This window comes from Protopterus annectens, chromosome 9.part0 (assembly GCF_019279795.1).
Source record: "Protopterus annectens isolate FY-2018-M chromosome 9.part0, PAN1.0, whole genome shotgun sequence".
NCBI classification, from domain to species: domain Eukaryota; kingdom Metazoa; phylum Chordata; order Ceratodontiformes; family Protopteridae; genus Protopterus; species Protopterus annectens.
In genome coordinates, this window is record NC_056743.1 from 1,290,157,318 (window position 1) to 1,290,180,195 (window position 22,878).

Genomic DNA, 22,878 nt, shown 5'->3' on the forward strand with positions numbered 1-22,878 from the left:
TTTAAAAGGAGATCCTCAAAATGAATGTTGAATTGATGACCTCTCTATAGGCTCAACAAGACTGTGAACCAGAGACTTCTTTAGCCAACAGGTTCAGTAGAGCCCATTCTCTCAAGATCTTAACTAGTATTCTTTGACGGGGGAATACATAAAAGACAACTGTTAAAGAAAAGAAAGGGTACCGATTCGAACATGCAATTGCAAATCTAGTAAAATGAAAAAAAATACTCACTTTTGTTTTGATTGCTGATGTGACAGAGATATCCACTTAAAATATATTCTATTAAATAATCACAAAAGTCTAGTTGCTCTCAGATGGAGAAGATTATGGGAATGCCCTGCTGGAAATCTGCCAAAGTACTAGTCATCTCAGCACATGTACTATTTGCTTTCCCTATGTTCAGTTGAGATATTCTACAACAAATCACACTTCATTGTTCTTTCTAAATCAAAAACTCAATTCTAAAAACAAAATCATCTTGTTTTTTTGAGAAGCAAACACTTAATGTATACATACAAACCCTATGCACTCAGTACAATGGGAAAAAGTGGAAAATTCCCCTGAACAGGACTTCAGGCTTGCACAACACAAGATCTTTTGGTTTTCACAAACCACAAGAAAAGAAATTAAAAAAAAAGGACGAACACAAAAAAATGCTCCAAGAAAGTATAGATATGTTACACCATTTTTCATAAGACCACCTTACTTAGGGCCCAGTGTCTCACACTTGGCCCTTCTCAACACTGTGGGTAAGACTTTTGTACCTAATCCTTCAGAATCAAGCACCACAATACAGACATGTGCATGTTTAGCAATTTACAGATGTGGGACAGATTTCCACAGCCTGGAAGCACACAGGAGATAACTGTTCATTTGGTCGATGATGAATATTTTGACACCCATTTTATAAAGACTGAAAGAGAGAAGTGGCTTCACGGGAAAGTGTTTACAAAATGACTTAGCTATGGCGCTGCATGGGTACATCAGCCTACATGATGGTGTGAGAAGTTGTGACCCTCTCACATAAAACTCTTTCTTCAGAAGCCTGTTTTACTAACAATCTTGACTAAACAGACTTCAATCAGATCTATAGCCACAAAACACAACCTAATATTCTAACACAAAGATAAGAAGGGACTCTGTTGCAGTTACATAAGAATTCTGAATGACAGTGGTCTTAATTAAGTTCCCCAGCCCATCAGAGTATCCCTGGTTTTGGCTTCTTTAATTATCCATCCACAGACTGGGTAAATTATACATCTTCTAACTCACTTGCCTAAAGATTACTGGACTTTGTTAACTCTAATACCCTGGACCAGCTAGATGACACACTCACAATGGGCTTGAACATCTTGGACCTGGGGCTTACCAACATGAAAGACCGCTGCACTATCCCCAGTGTGTGGCCATCCCTGGTGAGAACTGACCACAAATCAGTCTCACTAGAAGTAACTATAATGTAAGACCCCCCCCCCCCCCCCCTTAGCAACAACTACACTAAAACTTTTTAAAGGGCAATTACAACATTTTACATGATGGCATAAATATCTTCAACCCCCAACACACACACACACACACACAACACTGATGGAACAGACACCATCTGTATAATTGTACTGACTCTGCCGCACCTGATTGAAATAAAGCAATATCTTAAAGGAAAAACAAACCTGCCTGGTGGACAAATGCTATTAATAGGCTACAGAATAGGAGAAAGAAATTGCTAAGAGCAGGAAGGCACAGTCTCAAAACTAGAAACGCTCCCTTCTCAACTTAAACAAACAAATAAGACTCCTAGTGAAGTCCTCCAAAGCTAACTACGGTTACAAATTAGCTTCCCTAACTAAGGATAACCATATCACATTCTTTAGTTAGATCCATAACCTCAAAGGTAAGGCCCAGACTTGTGATGAACTTAAGGTTAATGGTACTACATATACAGAACCTGTGGCTATAGAAAACCTGCTGGCTGACAGGTTTAGTGATAACTTCACTCCCGTTGCCACCACATATACCACAAAGAATCCCAAAAACCTGTCCCCCGCCTAGTACCTCCAAGGAGCAGGTCTTAACTGCCCTCTCTAGGGCTAAAATCACAGCTTGTATGAGACCACACAACATCCCAAGCTGTGTTCTACATGGAATTAGCATCACCACTGAGCACATTTTTCAAACACAGCCTAAGCACTGGCTTCGTCCCAGTGGAATGGAAAACAGCTACCATCATCCCTTTGCACAAAGGGGCTGCATCCAAAGACCCTGGGAACTACAGACCCATTAGCCTGACCAGCCTTATCTGCAAGGCCATGGAATGACTCATCATGGACCTTATTAACAAAGACATAGGAAATCTCCAAATGCTCGACCCCACCCAGTTTGGCTTTGTCAAAGGGAGATCATGCCTGTTAAACTTGGTGGATTTTTTTGAGACAGTCACCAAATCCCTAGACGAGGAACAATCTGTGCATATGGCCTACCTAGACTTAGCCAAGGTCTCTGGCACAAGTCACCACTCAGGCATCTTTGATAAACACACCCAGCTGGGTATCAACCCATACACTGTCAGGTGGGTTGCAAAGTGGCTCACTGATAGAACTCATACTGTCAAAATAGGGGACTCAACCTCCTCTAGCAGATGCTTAACCAGTGGTGTTCCACAGGGATTGGATATGGGACCCCTACTGTTCGGAATCTACTTCTCTGAAACGCATGCTAAAAACTAAAGAACTGTGGCTGACAACATTTGAGGACTATAAACTGGGAGCGATCACTGAAACCCCTAGCGATGTCAACATCCTATAAGAAGGTCTTACACAGACTGACTGGTGCCAAAGTCATGGTCTTAAAATGAATGCAAAAAATATGTTATCATCCCCTTCGGCAAGGATGCTGTTCCTGCAAACTACCACATCAATAAAAATACCCCAAGCACAGTCAGTGGTGAGACATCTGGGGACACAGGTTGACAGTAACCTTAACTTCCATCGCCATGTCTCCACAGTGGTAAAAAGGGCATTTTATATTGCTTACCTCATAAGTAAGGGCACTGCCCCCAGAAGAAAAGAGGTTATAACCCCCCTGTACTCTTCCCTCATCAGGTCAGTAACAGAGCACAATGCTCCTTTTGGTATGTTCCTTTCCAAACACCTGCAGCAGTTGGAGAGACCACAAAGGTTCCTTACAAACAAAATTCAGGGTCTTCAAGATCTGTCTTAAGTGGACTGACTGAAATCATTGTAACTTTACTCTGTCACACAGACTGCTCAGAGACGACCTGTGCCTTGCACAGAGAGCAATCTCTGCTTCAGCTTTGATGGAAATGCTGCACATTAGCAAGTTAAATGGCGCATGGGTTACTTGCTCAAAGGACCTTAACCTGGTATGTGACATCAACAGAACTTGCTGGATAGACAGACTTGTCTCATAGATGTTGCCCCACCTTTGGAACAAACTTCTTATTCATGTTAAACAAAGCCCCTCGTTGGCCCTATTTAAGCACAATTTGGATGATTGGATGGGTAACCAGAAATTCACCCCAGGGGTTCCACCTGTGTCCCTCTTGGACAGGGGCAATAGATGCTGATTTTAGTGCCTGCTTGAACCAGACACCCCTGGGAACATGGGTTGAACTTCGCTAGGCTTGTAAGGGCCCTGGGGTCATTAGCCTAGTAACCTCCTATGATCCTATGAACAGGACCATTCAAAAAGATTTTTGACCTCAGTATTGAAGGCATGAATAAACCGTTTCCTGTTAGTCTGCAGAAAAGCTTTGACTGTCTCCATGGTGTCAATAAATTGAACTATACAGGAAGAAGAATTATCTACACTGGAAGCATTACTCACGGACACCATAATTTAAGCAAGCAAAGTCAAGAAAATGTCTAGTTAAACAAAAAAAGGAAAAAAAATAAAGAAATGTCTAGTTTAGGGATGAAGGCTGTGACACTAGGAACCCCTCATGTAAACAAATTAAACTACAGCTAGGCACTGTGTACAAAAATAACCCAAATTAAGTGACCATTCTGTGAAAATGGTACGCCTCTCACAGCTGAAAATGTAAAAATATCCTGTGTCAAATTCAGCAAGCACATATGTTAGGTAGTTGGTATAAACTGTCATGGCAGTATATCTAAAATAAAGGCAAGGGAAGTGAGCGAGTATAGTTAAAAAGATGAGGTCAGGTTTTGAAAGGAAGGAATAAGGAGCAGTTATGGCAACATATGGAGTATAGGTAGTTATGTAAGGAAGTTTTAAAGGCTAAAATGTTACGATTTGATCTAAGAGTTAAAGGAAGAGAGTTGCAGGTGTAAAGAAGTTGGCCAGCAGGGAGTTTTGGTTTTGGGAATCCTAGGCAGGCTACAATGACCAATGAGTGGGTAGTACAAGGGGATCTTAAACTTGGTCACTGGAGGATGGCTTGTTTTAATGCTGATCTACTATTCTTAAACTTACTGGGATGCATAACTAACAAGTCTCCAGCAAAGTTCTGGAAAACATAGGCTAACCCAGTTAAACAAAACAAAAAAAAACATTCCGTCACAAGCTATTTTTATAGATGTGGTAACTTATGGTCATGGCCAGATCACAAACAACAGCTACTGATTATCATTTTCTGTAACACCACAAAGTGGCAACAACAAACATTAAACAGCCACTTCATTAGAACAACCAGAGAACTTATAGTCTGAACAGACAAAAAATGGTTAAACAGAACACAGTTATGGGAAACAACTTATGACTTTCTATTTACTTTATGCTTGGACAGGGAGGAGTCAGGGGGAAATGGAAGACTCACCATTACTTGGACACACTGGAAAAAGTGATAGCAAGGATGGCAAGTCTACATGCAGCAGACGTTTCACCATCACTGTAGCTATAAAACAGAAATTTTACTGAACAACCAGGGAATATCTAGAACTGGAGTCACAGTGGGTATCTTACAGAATGAAAACGTGAAAAGGTGAGGAACTCAAAATATACTATTTCTTGTATGGAAATATTAGGTAACCACTGACCAACAAATTTGGGAACCTACAATAAGGCAAAATCAAAAGTGGAACTCAAATGAGAGAAAGTACTTGAGGATGCAAAATGCAAATATATACCTGTACCCCAGTGTTTTCCTTAAAAGTATTTGTGTTCCTCACAAAATGATAAATACTTACCACACAGGTTTTGAGCGATTTATGGTGGTACGAATCCGTGGCTTGATGTAGTCATAATATCCCTGATTTTTATGCTCTTCCTGACACCAAACTATCTGAGCGTTTGGGTACTTTTGAACTTCCATTTCTATCAGATCAAATGGGAATGGAGACAGCTGGGAATAATGAAAACAAAGACAAAATTAGAACCACATTCTTCTAACAATAAAAAATATTTTGCTCTCTGAAGTAAACACAATAAATTGAATAGAAAAAAACTTTTAGTTATGTACTTACCATAACTTCGGATGTATGGGATCCATCTCGCCTACATTCATAACTGATGGGCTCGGAGCCGATCCATCGGCTCCGACTCGGCCAACTAATACACTAGCACGAAGTCCCTCATTGGCTGGGCTACTACCTATCCCAGGATGCACACTACACCTGCTTCCCCAGATCTTGTTTGTTCGCTTTCATACATCCATGCAAACACAGAAAAACTAGTAGTCACTACAACCAACTGAGGTTCTTCAAGAAAAGATCTCCAAATGGGACTACAGCTCCTCTAAATCCGAATGGAAGGGGGAAGGAGGGTGGGTACTTACGAATGTAGGCGAGATGGATCCCATACATCCGAAGTTATGGTAAGTAAATAACTAAAAGATGTAATGGGATCCTATCTCGCCTACATTCATAACTGATGGGACAGCGTCCCTAGCACCTAAATCCCGGGTGGCTCATTGGAAAACACTCCTGAGAACTGTGGAACCAAAGGAAGCCCTGCCTCGAGAAACCACATCCAATTTGTAATGAGAAATGAAAGTGTGCGGAGAAGTCCAGGTTGCCGCAGCACAAATATCATCTATAGATAATTTGGAGTGAAAAGCTGCAGAAGTAGCTACTGCCCTGGTAGAATGAGCCTTGACTGGAAAGGGAAGCTCTTTGTTAGCCTGTGAATAAATAAAAATGATACAATCTTTAATCCATTTAGCTATGGAGGTTTTTGCTACTGGTTGACCCAATTTGTTCATTGCAAAGGAAACAAACAATTGATTTGATTTCCGCGTGTGAGCGGTTCTATTCAACTAAAAAGCAGTTGTCTATGGACGTCCAATTGATGCAAGATATATTCTGCGTTATTAGAGAACTCTGGGAAAAACACAGGGAGCTCTATAGTTTGTTGAATACAGAAGGAAGAGGCTACCTTTGGTAAAAAGGAGGGGTTTAATTTCAAGGAAACTCTATGCTTGTGAAAAATCAATTAGGGAGGATCAGAACAAAGAGCTTGAAGTTCTGAAACCCGCCTGGCGGAAGTTATGGCCACTAAAAAGGCCGTTTTCCAGGACAGAAATTTTAAATCGCAGGTAGCAGCTGGTTCGAAAGGACGGGCAGTTAGGGCAGCAAGAACCATATTCAAGTCCCAAGGGGGGACAGGGTGAGATATTGGAGGCCTAAGGAGCCATGCTCCTTTAAGGAAAGCCTTACAAAGTTTGTGAGACATCAATGAAGTTTCAAAGGAAGCATGAAAATTAGAGATAGCCGCTAGCTGAACCTTAATGGTAGAAACTGAAGAGCCCAACTGAAAAGGAGAGGCCAGACAAGTCAGAACCTCCGATACTGGTGCAGTAAGGGGTCTATACCCGTTCCTGAGCCCAGAAGGTGAACCTTTTCCATTTGCTGGAATAAAGTTTGACAGTGGAAGGTTTATGAGAAGAAGACAATATGTGGATCACGTCCGGAGAAAGAGAATTGTCTCGGACTAAGGATGGAAGTGGAGTAACCATGCCGCCAACTTCAAAGACCTGAGAGACGGGTGAAGCCGTCCTGACTGATGAGTCAACAGGTCTGGCACCGGGTCCAGAAACCATGGACCCTCTACCGCATGCCTCTGTAGGAAAGGGAACCAAACTTGACGAGGCCAGTGCGGGGCAATCAAAATCATCTCGCTCTCCAGGTAAATGGCCTTCTGTATTACCCTCGGTAGGAGGGGAAACGGAGGGAAGGCGAAGAAGACCGGGGCCAAATGTGGGTCAGAGCGTCCCTGGGAATCTGTCCCTGGGAGGGGAACAGCGTGAAGAACTCTCTGCATTTCGCATTGTGAGGGCTGGCAAACCGATCGCAGCAAGGGAGACCCCATTTGTCGAAGATTTTCGCAGCTACTCTTTGGTTGAGGGACCACTCGTGGGGTAAAAGAATGGTTCTGCTTAATCTGTCCGCAATCACATTGGATTTCCCCGGTATGTGCGTTGCCATTAGAAAGCGGTTGGTAGCTACCGCCCAGTGCCAAAGTCTCATGGCTTCTCTGCACAGTGGGTAAGACCTGGTTCCACCTTGCTTGTTTATATACCAAACCACCGACATGTTGTCGGATAGGATAGCAATCGGACCTTGCGGAAGAGCGTGATGGAGAGCTTGAAGTACCAAGAGTACCGCTCTCATCTCCAGGATATTGATATGCAAATGCGTTTCCTGGATTTGCCATGTGCCTTGGACCGACCTGTCCAGGTAATGACCCCCCCACCCTACCTGGGAGGCGTCCGTAGTCACAGTGGCAACGGGACGTTGAGGAATAAAGGGTCGCCCTTGGTCGAGATTGGATTGGAGAAGCCACCAACGCAGATCCCGATGGCAACTCTCCGTGATCATGACTAAATGGTTCAAGGGAAGTTCCTGATAGGACCACTGAACCGACAGAAGCCATTGTAAAATTTGCATGTGAAGTCTGGCTAAAGGGACTAAGAGTATGGTTGACGCCATCGAACCCAACAGTTGTAGAATCCGATGGGCCGGGGCTCTTAATAGGGGAAGACAGGATTTGACTTGATTTTGTAGAACCTGAATTCTTGCTGCCGGTAAAAAGGCGCGCATTCTTTTTGTGTCTAAGTCTGCGCCTATAAAAGTAATACGCTGAGATGGCTGTAGTACAGATTTTTGCCAATTGAACGTAATCCCCAAGAAACGGCCCAAGGTGAACGTGGCGTTGAGCGCCTGGAATAGTAGATGCTCGGAGGTGGCAGTAAGGAGCCAGTCGTCTAGGTATGGAAACACTTGGAATCCCAGACTCCTCAGGTGAGCAGTCACCACTGCCAGACACTTGGTGAACACCCTGGGGGCTGTGGTGAGACCAAAGGGCAGTGCTCGGAATTGGAAATGACTGACTCCGAGGCGGAAGCGTAAGTGTCTCCTGGACTCTTGAGCTATCGGAATGTGATAGTAAGCGTCTTGGAGATCTATGGAGCACATCCATGCATCTTTCTCCAGCAAAGGAAGAATAGATTGAAGGGTGACCATTCGGAATTTGGACTTTTGCACAAAACGATTCAATGAACTGAGGTCCAAAATTGGCCTGAAGTCCCCTGTCTTTTTTGGTACCAAAAATAATCTTGAGTAAGTTCCTGATCCGATCTGGTCGGTGGGGACAGGCTGGATGGCTCCTTTTTCTAGCAGCTTTGAAACCTATATTGCTGCCTGATCCCGCTGACTGGGTGGTACGTCCGGGATTTCCCTTAAGGAAAGGGGGGGGGGTTTGTTGAAGGGGATGATATATCCTCCGGTAATAATGCGAAGCACCCACTGATCGCTTGTTATGGATTTCCAAGCTTGTGGGTGCGCTGCAAAACGACCCCCGACTGGCTCCGGAGTTGCACAGTCGGGCAACAACTCAGGGACGCTGGTTGTATGAAGAACCACGAAAGGAGTCGCGGTCTCCAGAGTTACGGGGTCTCTGCCACCTCTGGGGCGGCGTCTTCCAGAATCCCCCCCCCCCTGCCTCTGGAGGGGGAATCATTGGGTGGAGTAGGGAAGGACTTCTGAGATTTTCTGAACCACATTTTCCCTCCTCTCTGAGCCTTGGGGTAAGGCCTAGAAGGAGCGGAAAAACGGGCCCCAACGGCAGTCAAAGTCTTGCCCTCTTGCTCGCACCGAGTTAGTGTGTCCTTCACCTTGGGTCCAAACAAAGATGACCCATCAAAGGGGGCGTCGGCAAAGGAAGACTTGAAGGCCTCCGCGAATGAACACAAGCGTAACCAGGCGTGTCTCCTGAGGGCAACGCCTGTTCCCGCTGCTCTACTCGCCCCTTCGGCCGCATACAAAATGAGCCTCATGGACGAGTTAACGATGGATAACAGGGTAGTCATCTGGGCGCCAATAGTCGGGGCCAGCGCCTCAGGTAGATTACCAGTGAGGGAGTCATTTAGCTCTTTAAGGAGGTCCCTTTGGAGCCTAGTAAAATGACATAAATAATTCAGCGACCGTAGGGTAAAGGCCGCTGAAGACAGGGTACGCTTCCCGTACCTATCCATGCTCCTGGAATCCTTATTAGGAGGATGGACAGACGTTGAAGCCTCTGCCACGTCCTACTGTGTGGCAGAAGCCACCACCATAGCATCTACAGGCACACCCTTCGTCAGAAATTCCTTCTGGGGGGGGGCTGACAGAAACTTATTGGGTCTCGCAGGCACCGGTTCCACAGAATCAGGGTGTTCCCAGGCCCTTGAGAAACCAAATCAAGGAGTTCAACGAAGGGCGGAGACACCCAGGAGGCGGAAGGCTGGGCCCCAAAGGCCTTGAGGAAGACTGACTCCTCAGCTGAAGGGGTTTTGGCCTGCCAATCACCTCTCTGTCTCAGAATCTCCAAGATATCTGAGAAAGAGATATCATCCGAAGATGATTTGGGGGACCCTTTCGCGTCATCGAGGTCAGTATCCGATGTAACAGACTCATCTTGGGAGTCTACGTGCTTCCTCTTGCACAATTTCTCCCATGGGGGTTCGTCCGAAGCAGTTTCGGACGGACCTCCCGGAAGAAGGGAACCCCCGATGGGGGTATCCTCAGGCCCTGGGGCCCCGCTGCCGGGGGACTGCAACAGAACAGAAGCACCAGTCTCCAAATCTAGGGGCGGTGAGGTAGAAGCCTGCTGAACCGGCAAAGGCATGGCCAGCGCGCTCCTCATGGCCTCAAAGGCCGGACCTCCAGACTCCATGGAGGTCACTGGTCTAGAGGCCACGATGGCACTGGGAATTCCAGCAGCCGATGCTCCGAGGGGAAGACTAGGCACCGAAGCACCCAATCCCAAAGTGTTCCCCTCGGGCCCGGCTGAAGAAGTCGCAGTACCAAACCCTGAACCGGAGGACAGGGTAGGAAGCACAGTCGGAACCGACAGACCTCGAAGGGGTCTCGGCTCCGACCGTATGGCTCCGCTTTGCTCCACCACCACCGACTCCAACGGCTCCGAGGAGGTTGGAGGAGGAATCGAATGTGTTGGAGGGGGGGATCAGCTCCGAAGCCAACTGGGCTGGAGCCGAGACCATTTTAGCAAAAACTGGAGACTGGAAAAGCCTCTGTATCATCCTATCCAGATCCTGATCAGACAGTCTCGAAGATTTAGAGGAGGTAGACCGATGAGAAGACTTTCCTCTCGGCTCCGAGAGAGTAGGGGACCGGCTCCGAAAAGGCTCCAACACTATCGGCGCCAGTTCCACCACAGCATGGACCACAATCGGCGCCAAAGGAGCTTTCTTCGGAGCCGAGGGGGAAGAGTCTGAGCTGCACACCTCCACCGGCTCCAAAGCCATTGGAACGAATGGAGGTGATTCACCTCTCGATACTCCAACCTGCGGCTCCGAAACTAATGGAGCCGAGGAAAGAGGTATCGAGGCAGACCCTTCGACCCTCGGCCCCGAAGTCAGTGGAGCCGAGGAAGAAGAAGTCAATTTTTGCTTTTTAGTAGTCGGTTCCGACGGACTTGTCGGAGCCGACGATCTTTTCTTTTTGGGAGCAACAGGAGGATCTAAGGCTTCCTCAAAGGAGGGTTTAATAAGCCCCTTCAGTATCAGTTTGTTTTTGCGTTCTTGAAGAACCCTAGAGGAGAAAGCATGACAGACACTACATGTCTCCTGTAGATGTTTCGGCCCCAAACAATAAACACAAATTGAATGGCTGTCTGTAATGGACATTTTGTAATTGCACCGAGTGCATTTCTTAAAGCCTGACTTCTGCTCTTTTGACATAATACAGGCCCTCGTACAAGCAATAAAAATATATTAACAAGGTTTGCGCCAACTGAAGAGCGCGAGACACAAGGCACGAGTACTGAGAGGAAAAATTACCTCAGACAGAACACAGTGAACAGACGCAGAACAAAACAAGTTCAGCGGCCCAAAGCCCTCTAATTTAAACGGGCTTAGTCCGAAAAAAAAAAAAAAAAAAAAAAAAAAAACAATTAACAACAATAACACCACTTAAAACAGCACTCAAAGGTAGGGCAAAGGCCCTCTAACTTAAACGGGCCTTGCCCGACTGCAAAAATAAAGTACCAGAAATCACTTCACACACGCTAAAGATATAACAAAATTACAAAGAATAGCTGTTAAAACAGCTGTTTTATTAATATATAGAAAAAACCCAAGGTCAAAGACCAGTAAAGGTAAAAAAAAGGACCACTTAGCTCCAGCCAAGTCGAGACCACGTCCAGCTTGTAAAGCGGCAAACGAGATCTGGGGAAGCAGGTGTAGTGCATCCTGGGATAGGTAGTAGCCCAGCCAATGAGAGACTTCGTGCTAGTGTATTAGTTGGCAGAGTCGGAGCCGATGGATCGGCTCCGAGCCCATCAGTTATGAATTTAGGCGAGATAGGACCCATTACATCATCAGTTTCAGCAATTAATGAAAAAGTATAAGTATGTGAAATAACATATATACAACTACTTGCCATATCGGCCATCTTTAAAAAGGTTCTCTGTAGCATGCTAACTCTACGGCCCATTCTTACTATGCTGTTCACATCATGGATCTTCAAATTCTACACTCACTGGTGCAAAATCCACACAACCCATGCTAATCTCTCTGTTCAAGGGTTAAAGGGCACGCACACCCCAAACATTCCTGTTTCTTGGCTTCAACAGAACTGGGTTCCTCCTGCAAGAAATACATCTTGCTATAATGAAATCAGCAAGTAATAATGACTGACTGGGTGGGGATCACAGATATAACAGACTGCCCAGGAGTGCTGTGAGGCCTGATGCTGCAGGCAGTGGACCACTACACCCCTGGAAAGCCCATTATTTCCTTCTAACACCCATCCTGCAGGGCATTACTGCACTTAGAAAGTGGGCTGTTAAATTGTTTTGTATTGGTTTATTAATATATACATTTTTTTATATTTTTGACAAAATATTTCCTCCTCTTAATGTTTCAAAGCTGGTATAGGCTACATAAACTGTGTATGGAAAAAAATGTTGACATCCAAATTATAAGTTATGCAAGTATTTAATAATGTATACACACAGACTTACATATTTTGTTCGTATATATATATATATACACACACACACACACACACACACACACACACACACACACAGTGGATATAAAAAGTGTACACATCCCTGTTAAAATGCTAGATTTTTGTGATATAAAAAAATGAGACCACAATAAATCATTTCAAAACTTTTCCCACCTTTAATGTGACCTATAAAGTACAGTTGTGTACACTTACCATAAATGTAGATGTTAGAGTGTATTCACTGTTGTAGTCATTACACTTGGGTTATCCTGCTGGCAGGCTACCCTCAGTCGGCCTGAATTCCAAAGTCTAGGTCCGGCGTTGGATGCTGTCGCCTCTTCCCTGACGTCAGTGCGCCAGGGGTATAAAAGATGCAGCCGACACCATTTTCTTCAGTTTTTCTTGCCCCAGATGTCAGGTGCCCCCAAAAGGGAAGGTTAAAAGTATGCCAATAAAACATGCATGCACCAAAATATATTATACCTTCATCTACAAACAAATACACCACATAGGTTGTACAGATTAGAGAAGTGCAGCTAAGTTCCAGCAAAAAGAGATGGGGGATGGTGGGTGGGTAACCTGGACTGCAACAGTGAATACACTCGAACATCTACATTTATGGTAAGTGTACACAACTGTACTATGTTCTTCGTGTTTCACTGTTGCAGTTATTACACTTGGGTTGAATCCCAAAGCTATGGTTGGGAGGCTGGAGCTAAATAGCATGAGGAGCGGCTATGAGGCCCTGCAGAACTGCAGTGGCAAAGCCTGCCCTGGATTTAGAGTAGAGTGGTAAATGATAGTGCTTTGTAAAGGTGTGCACTGAACTCCAGATAGCAGCCTCTAAAATGTCTTTGGTTGGTACTCCCCTGAGGAATGCTGCTGAAGTGGCTGCTGCTCTGGTTGAATGTGGCCTAATGCCCTTAGGCACTGGCTTGCCATGTTGTGAATAGCAGAAATGAATGCAGTGGCCTATCCACTTTGAAATAGTCTGCTTTGAGATCGCCTTTCCTTGTGATCCTGCAGCATATGCCACTAGTAGTTGCTCAGTCTTTCTGAAAGCTTTGGTTCTGTTCAAGTTGAAATGTAGCTGTCTGTGTATGTCCAAAGAATGCAGAATTCTCTCTCCCTTATTCTGTGGGTTTGGATAAAAAGTAGGCAGATGAATAGTTTGGTTAAGGACCACACTAGACACTACCTTAGGCATAAATGTCGGGTTTGTCCTCAGAAAAACCCTGTCTGGATAAAAAATGATAAAAGGTTCCACAGCCATGAGTGCCTGTAGCTCTGCGACTCGTCTTGCAGAGGTTATTACTAGGAGCAGAGCTGTTTTCCAAGATAAAAACTTTATATCAGCTGTAGCAGCTGGCTCAGAATGGGGCAGAGTGAGTTTTTCCAAAACATAATTGAGGTCCCATGCAGGTATTGGTGATCTCCTTGGAGGCCTTAAGTTTTTGGCTCCTCTGAGGTATTGCCTTAACAAAGGATGAGAAAAGATTGGTGGCTCTGTACTGTAATGAGCCGAAATGGCAGAGGCATGAATTTTAATTGATGGAAAGGATAGGCCTTTGTCCAGCATCTCAGTTAAGTATTGCAAAATCTGAGGAATATTTGGTACTGCTGTATCAATTCCTTGTGCCTGGTTCCAGGCACAAAATCTCTTCCATTTTCTAGCATAAGATTTTCTAGTACTAGGCCTCCTGGCCTCCAAAATGACATCCATCACCGCTTTAGTGAGAGGTGTGTTTTGTAGGACTACATTACCCACCATGCTGCCAGATTTAAGGCCTTGAGTTGGCTGTGCAGGATCTGATTGTTTTGTTGGGACAGTAGGTGAGGTATTTGAGTAAGGTCCAGGCTGGGCATTGAGACAAGTTCCTTAGGATTGGATACCAACACTGGCGGGGCCAGTCTGGGGCAATCAGTATCATTTTTGGCTTCTCTTGTCTGACCTTTAGGAGTACCTTGGGGAGGTGAGGCAGTGGAGGAAAGGCATATACTGTTAAGTTTTTCCAGCTGAAAGATAGGGCATCCACTTTCCATGCTTGTCTGTGATAAGTCCTTGTGCAGAATCTCTTTAGTTGGCAGTTGTGAGGAGAGGCATATAGGTCTATGTCCGGGCATCCCCATTTCCTTGTTATCATGTTGAAGACTTGTGGATCCAATTTCCACTCGTGGGGATCCATGAGGTTTCTGCCAGAGTATTTATCTTTCCTGGCAGGAATTGTGCCTGCAGATGTACTTGGCAAGTCAATGCTCTGTCCCACAAAGACATGGCTAGTCTGCAGAGGGGGTAAGAATGAGTGCCTCCCTGCTTGTTTAAATACCACATGACCGTGGTATTGTCTGTCTTTATCAGTAGTTGTCCCGGATGAAGTAGGTCCTTGAGGGCTGTCAGGGCATTCTGAACAGCTAGCATCTCTTTTTGATTGATATGTAGATGCATTTGGTTGGTGGACCATGTGCCTTGAATACATCTTCCTGCCATGTGTGCCCCCCAGGCATAATCTGATGCATCTGTTGTCGATGTCTGCCTGGCTGGGGGTAAGGTGAATGGCTGTCCCTTGTTCTGGTGACAGGCCTTCGCCCACCATCGAAACTCCTGTTGCAGGCAGGGAATGAGAGTAATTATTATTTCCAGGCTGTGGCAATGCTGAGTCCAAACACTTTTTAGGTATCACTGAAGTTTCCTCATATGCAGTCTTGCATATGGAATTAGTAGAATGCAGGATGCCATGAAGCCCAAAGCCTGCAGAATTTTTCTTGCAGATAACTGGGCCTTTGTTGCCAACAGTTTGAAATAGGTAGTCAGTTGCCTTTGTCTGGCGTGAGATAAGCCATCTGGGCAGTTGTATTTAAGCTTGCACCCAGGAATATTATCATCTCCTGAGAGGGTACTAGTTTTGATTTTTGTTCATTGACTGTGTACCCTAGGCATGGTAGTAATCTCTTTACAAATGCCAGATGCTGTAATAGAATGTCCTTGTTCTCTGCTTGTATGAGGCAGTCGTCCAAGTAAGGATATATTTGTATTCCTCTTTGTCTGCAGAATGCAATTACTGATGCCAGGCACTTTGTGAAGACTCTGGGCGCAGTAGATAAGCCAAAGGGCAGTGCAGAGAATTGGTAGTACATTGAGCCAGGTTTGAATCTGAGGTATCTTCTGCATGTTTGTCTGATTGGGACATGCAGGTATGCCTCTTTTAGGTCTAAATTCACAAGCCAAGCCTTCTTTCCCACCATGGGCAGAAACTGCTGTAAGGTCAACACTTTGAATTTTGGTATATTCAGATATGTGTTTAGGATAGATAGGTCCAGTACTGGTCTCCAGGCTTTGTCCTTTCTGGGTACCAAGAACAGTCTTGAATAAAATCCTTGTCCCTGCTCTTGTTTTGGTACTTGTTGAATGGCCCTCATGTCCATGAGGGATGAGACTTGTTTTTGTGCCTCTGCCCATTGATTTTTTGGTAGGTCTAGCCAACCGTTTGCCATTGGCAGGTTATGAAAGTGAAACTTGTCGCCCTGTGACACTGTCTAAGACCCATTTGTCCTGGGTGATTATGTGCCAATTTTGAGAAAAAAGTGCTAGTTTTTCCCCTAAGGTGCTGCCAGAAGATAAGTGCTTGGCGCAGGCAGGGGGAAGTCATTGGGACTGTTTCCTGTAAGGCTGTGATTTGTCTTCTGCACTTTTGGAGGAAGAACCACCCCATTGTTTAGACTTGTATGAACCTTGGGGCTGGGATCTGCCTCTTGGGGGTCTGTATCTGCCCCTTTGTGGTCTGTCTGACACCGGAAAGGACCAATTCTTTCTAGGCCAGTGTCTGTTAAATCTTGGAGGCTGTACCTGTAAGAAATCCTTGACTGTTTGTATATATTTAGCTTTGTCCTCCATTTTCTTTAACACCTTTTCTGCTTTAACACCAAACAAAGTATCATGCTGTAATGGAGCATGTAATAATTTTGCTTTAACATGATCTGGTAAATTTTGTTCCTCTAACCAAGCATGCCTCCTAATGATGAAACCGTGACAGCGGCCCTGCAGGAGGCCTCCAAAGGATCAAAACCACATTGCAAAGTATGCTTTCCAACTTGCTCAGCTGCATGCAATAAATCCTGCATTTCTTTGTTTTCTGCACCTTCAGAATTTATCAACATTTTCTGTTTAAGCAGTGACATAATATATTGCTGATATTTGAGCATATGAAACTGGCAATTTAAAGCCCTTACAGCCAAGGTAGCAGAGGTGTAAATCTTCTTTCCCAATCTGTCTAATGCCCTTGAATCTCTGTCGGAGGGGGTAGGGTTTTTTGCAGTGGATGCCTTGACCCCTTTGGGACCCTGAGAAATAGTTTCTGGGTCAGCAGCAGGGTTCTTGAAAAGGAATTTATGAGAGTCAGGCACCCTGTAGTACCTGCCCGGCTTAACAGGAGCTGGAGGTAAGGAGTCAAGGGTCAGACTGGACTCTGAAAATACATCTACAATGTCTAACACAGGCGGAATAGCTAGGGGCCTGTGTTGTGGGAGTAAAAGGAAGTCCCTGAGCCTTTTCTTAGATTCAGAATAATCTTGGCTCTCCCAGTGGAAATGCTCCCTCATGGTATGCAAGGTTTCCCCAAAAGAGTAATCCTCAGGAGGAGAGGCTGAAGGGATAGATTCTTCAGCATCAGAATCCTCATAGGGAGGAAGAGAGTATTCCTGATCAGAAGAGGAATCTGAAGAAATGGAAACCTGATCTGAAGATTCATATTCTGTCTCTTGCCTAGGTCTCTTATCAGGAGGGGGATGGGAACCCCTGATCAAAGTAATTAAGTCTTCGGCCATTTTGAACATCTGTTTTTTGGGCATGGAGGCCTGACCATGAGGCTGTTGTACCCGTTTCTTTGTCTTTAAAGATGCTTTAGTCTTTGCCTTTGTAGCTGGAGTCACTTTAATGTACAACTGAGTAGGTCTGAAAACACCCTCAGAAGCCGATGCCTGCTCAGAGGCTCCGGACCCATCTGAGGGAATAGTTTTCGAAGGTCCAATACCTTGAGCTTCCAGTGGCCTAGGCGACTCTACGTGGGAGTCTATAGTGGCCTGCGGGTCCAAAGTAGCGGGCATCAGGGGCTGCGAAAGTGCCTCACTGAGAGCCGGCGAACCGGCGATTGGCTTAGAAGACGCCTCATCATCGGTTTTAGACCTCGGATGCTTGTCCTTTTCTTTTTCTTTGCGTTTCTTGTGAATTGCGGTAGTCGGTTGGCTATCCGATGGCATAGTGTAATTAAATCTTCTGCCAAATTAGTGAAAAGCAAAATCGTACCGGCACTTTATAGTGTGCTGGTTAAATCTAGCACAAAACCGACAACACGCAGCGTCGTGGTCAGGGCCTAGGCAAGGAATACTGTAAGAATGAAAATCCTTATGAGGTATTTGCTTCCCACAAAAAATACAATTATTAACTTTTTCTGACATCGGTCTGGAGCAAGAAAAAAGTTTTCCCCAATGGGGTACTTAGCTTTTAATGAAGACTTCGGATCTGAAATTCGAACACGAAAATCTCAGGAGTCTGCCGACCGGCACTTGCGAAATGCTTCTGCTTCGGGCACCGCGCGGCAAGAAAGGCTGAAGAAAATGGAGTCGGCTGCATCTTTTATACCCCTGGCGCACTGACGTCAGGGAAGAGGCGACAGCAACTGACACCGGACCCAGACTTTGGAATTCAGGCCGACTGAGGGTAGCCTGCCAGCAGGATAACCCAAATGTAATGACTGCAACAATGAAACACGAAGAACATCCTGTACAATTCAATTGAAAAACAAACAAATCTGTTAGGGGAAAAATATAAAAAATAAAAAATGTGAAATATGCTGGTTGCATAAGTGTGCACACCCATAAACTAATACTTTGTTGAAGCACTGTACAATTCAATTGAAAAACAAACAAATCTGTTAGGGGAAAAATATAAAAAATAAAAAATGTGCAATATGCTGGTTGCATAAGTGTGCACACCCATAAACTAATACTTTGTTGAAGCACCTTATGATTTAATTACAGCATTCAGTCTTCTTGGGTAAGAGTCCATCAGCACGGCACATCTTGATTGGGCAATATTTATCCACTCTTCCTTACAAAAGCGCTCCAAATCTGTCAGATTGCGAGGGCATCTCTTGTGCACAGTCCTCTTCAGGTCACCTCCACAGATTTTCTATTGGACTTAGGTCTGAGATTTGGCTGGGCCATTCCAAAACTTTAATTTTCTTCTGGTGAAGCCATTCTTTTGTTGATTTTGGATGTATGCTTGGGGTCATTGTCGTACTGAAGGGTGAAATTAATTTTCCTCTTCAGCTTTCTAGCAGACGGCTGATGGTTTTGGGCAAGAAGTGACTGGTATTTGCAATTGTTCATAATTTCCTCCGCCTTGACTAAAGCCCCAGTTCCAGTTGAAGAAAAGCAACCCCAAAGCATGATACTGCCACCACCATGCTTCACAGTGGAGATGGTGTTCTTTTGGTGATGCAAAGTGTTTTTGCGCCAAATGTACCTTTTAGAATCATGGCTAAAACGTTCAACCTTGGTCTCATCAGACCATAACACATTTTGCCACATGCTTTTGGGAGACCTGATGTATTGTTTTGCAAATTTTAGCCAGGCCTGGATGTTTTTCTGTGTGGAAGAAAAGGGTTCCGTCTTACAACCCTACTCCATTGTCCAGACATATGGAGAATATGGGAGATTGTCACATGTAGTACAAAACCAGTACTTGCCAGAAATTCCTGCAGATCCTTCACTGTTGCTGTAGGTCTCTTGGCAGCCTCCCTGACAAGTCTTCGCCTTGCCTTTTTATCAATTTTGGAGGGACATCCAGTTCTTTGCAATGTCACTGCTGTCCTATATTGTCTCCACTTTTTTCGACTGCCGTCACTGTGTTCCATGGTATAGCCAATGCTGTGGAAATTTTTTTTTACCGTTCTCCTGACTGATACCTTTCAACAATGAGATCCCTTTGATGCTTTATAAGCTCTCTGCGAACCATGGCTTAGCTGTATCAGGCAACTGAGTAAATGTCAGGAAAATCCTACTAGGGCAGCTGAACTTTATTTGGAGTTAATCAGAGTCTCTAATTGATGGCAGGCGTGTAGCCAAGACTGAATGCTGTAATTAAATCAAAAGGCGCTTCAAGTATTAGTTTAAGGGTGTGCACACTTATGCAACCGGCGTACTGTATGTTTTTTATTTTTATATTTTTCCCCTAACAGATTTGTTTGTTTTTCAATTGAAATGTACAGGTTATAGGTCACATTAAAGGTGGGAAAAGTTTTGAAAAGATTTATTGTGGTCTAATTTTTTATATCACAAACATCTGGCATTTTAACAGGTGTGTAGACTTTTTATATCCACTGTGTGTATGTGCGTGTGTATATATATATATATATATATATATATATATATATATATATATATATATATACACACACACACACACACATAGTTTCACTTCATAAATGCGAATTGCTGAAATATCAAATTTCAGCAATTCGTGTCCATGAAGCCGAAAACTCTAAATAACGAAAGTGCATAATCGTGAATAAGACTATGTCGAATTTGCGCTTATGCATTTTCATTATTGTATGGAAGTGTTCGGCTGGGATGGTAGTCTGCAGTTTAAGGTGAGTGAGTGTGTGTGAGTGGTTTTTGTAGCTTGTACGAGTGGGTCAGGGTAGGGAGGTGGGGGTATGAGTGTGTGTTGGCTGTGTGTGACTTTTTTTTTTTTTTACTGTCTGCGCGATCTCGGAGTTAGTATATATAAGTGGGGGTTGCAGGGGGGCTTGCCCCCCTGCATATGTGTAGTGTAGGTGTGTGTCTGTGTGGTGTTGTGTTGTATTTCAGTGTTTTGCGGTGTGAGTGTTATGGTTTGAGTGGTGTGTGCTGTATGATGTGTGTTCTATGTTGTGATTTCGTGGTTGTTAGGTGTCAGTGTTTTAATGGTTTCGGCTTTATACTACTGAAATTCGATATTTCAGCATTTCGGCAAAATGAAGTGAAACTATATATATATATATATATATATATATATATATATATATATATATATATATATATATATATATATATATATGTGTGTGTGTGTGTGTGTACATATACATACACACACACAAAGATGCAGAGACAGCCTCTCTCTCTCACACATACACACACACACACACACACACACACACACACACACACACACACAGAAGTCAGCAAGCACACAGACACAAATGTGCCTGGCAATTGCAGCCATTTTTTTTGTGCACACCTCAGATGTTCTGTTCTGATTGAATGATTAGCAAAATAAATAACAGCAACAGTAATATACTTTAGGTCACTGCTGTCAGAGACATACCATGTGCAAAGCAATACAATTTCTCCCCATGTGCATGCACACACACACACACACACACACACAATTGTATTCACTTTGATTATTCACAGCTCAGATGGCTGATTATGCTCAAATGAATGTTTCAATAAATAAATGGCCACTGTACTCTTTTAGCTTGTTGCTGCAGTCATAGCACAAGCCATTACAAAACACACAAAAACAATGCCTATGTACACATACACACAGGTTGCTTTAGACCTATCCCTGTTCACTAATGACTGCTTTTTAAGGGCCATAGTTAGTGAGTGAAAAGGAAACAGTACAGCTGTGCAAGGCCTACTTAACTGTGACAGTAGATGTCAAATTCCTCACTGCACAAGTGGCATTTTGGGTTGTCTGCCAAAGTAACTCAGTACTGGCCATTTGACAGATGATTGGCTGAGAACATCCTGAGACAACCCTTTAGCTGTCACAGGAATTGAGTGTTCAGGCTTTTTTGCTTCCACAAAGGAGAGGAAAGTACCTGAAGCCAGAATCATCTAGAGAGAATAAAGTTGCAGCCAATCACAATACCATATAAAAGTCAAATTCTGCAACAACTGAATTAAAGAGTTTGAAGCCCACCTCAACTATGCACAATCTGGGGGATGGTGGATGCTGCCATTGAGGTAGTGAGGAATTCGAACATCTACCATTACAATAAGCAGGACTTACCCAACTGTGCTGTGTCCATCATTCCCCCTACCTTAGTGGCATTTTGGGTATATTCCCAAAGCTTATTTTACTTAGGGGGTGGGAAGATAAGGATCCGGAAGTGCCTGGAAAATGGTCCTTTCAAAGCCTGCTATGGACCGTGAAAATTAATTCAATTTATAGTGCTTTGTGATGGTATGAACACAGGACCAGGTTGCTGCCTCTAGCTAGAATGCTTTTAGAGACCACCCCCTTCCCAATATGTCTTCCAAGAGAAAAGGCCATAGTAGAGCGAGCCTTAATTTGCCTGAAGAGATTTATCATGGTGAGATAACAGAAAACAAAAGAGGACAATAACTGTGCAATAGTTTGCTTACAGACAAGTTGATTTTTCATAGCCCCCATACAGCAGATAACAGATGCTCAGGATTCCTGAAAGGCTTTGTTCTGTCAAGGTAGTGCCTGAGCTGCCTATGTGCATCCAAGATATGCAGAATCTTTTCTTCCTTATATTTTGGATCAGGAGAGCATTTGCAACTTGACTCAAGGTAAATTCAGAAATAATTTTAGGCATTAGTACATAATACAATCCTATCCTTGAGAAAAATCAAATGGGGTTGGCTCACCATGACATCTTGCAGCTCAGAGACTTGGTTTGGAGATATCAGAGCAATGAGAAACAGTCTTCCAAGTAAATATCTGTAAATGTACCCGAGAGACAGATTTAAAAGAAGGTATGGTCAAATTTTCAAGAACAAAGTTGAGATCCCAGAGTAAAGGACTTTGCTTTTGAGGGGGTCTCACACAAGATTCCATTCATAAACTGTTTGACAACAAAAATATGAAAGAGGGGGATCCATGGGCAGACAAGTTGAGATGGCCACAAAATGCACTTTGATAGAAGCTTATGACAAATTACCTCGAAGTATCTCAAACATGTACATCAAAACCAAAGAGGTCAAAACCATTCTGGAACCTTTGTTATTGGGTAGTCACCACCTACAAAACCTCTTCCACTTGAAAACTTAAGATCTTCTTGCCTCCTTAAAGACCTTGCTTTTACTGCTTTTACTACATAAACTGTTTGCTGTTAAATATGCTGTTATGCTTACAAGGAATTTGGGTGGAGACTTGTGTTATGTGATGCATACAACAACTACAGTAAACAAGTGCTACATTCTCCATACCTTCCTTACCTCTGAGCTTACCTACCTAACCACTGATTGTTCTTCACAGTCTTGCCTTCTTCCGTCTCCTTGGCTCTACCAGCTCCATTCGCCCTGCGGGTTCACTCCGCTCCCCTACCCTACCCTACCCCCAATTCCCACCCAACCCCAGTGCTCCTACACTTATTCTAGCCATAAGTCCCCTCCCCGTCTCACCCAATCCCTCTCATCTTCTCACTATCCCCTCCC

The 22,878-nt window shown here is 44.1% G+C and overlaps 1 protein-coding gene across 3 annotated transcripts in view; it reads right to left on the reverse strand.

The window, feature by feature from the left end:
* Positions 1 to 22,878, reverse strand: part of OGDH (oxoglutarate dehydrogenase) — a 1,195,521-nt gene that overhangs the window by 36,439 nt on the left and 1,136,204 nt on the right. For all 3 annotated transcript variants that reach the window (XM_044084237.1, XM_044084236.1, XM_044084238.1), the window contains one exon: positions 5,167 to 5,321. In XM_044084237.1, the coding sequence (XP_043940172.1) occupies positions 5,167 to 5,321 (155 nt within the window). The remainder of the gene's footprint in view (positions 1 to 5,166; positions 5,322 to 22,878) is intronic.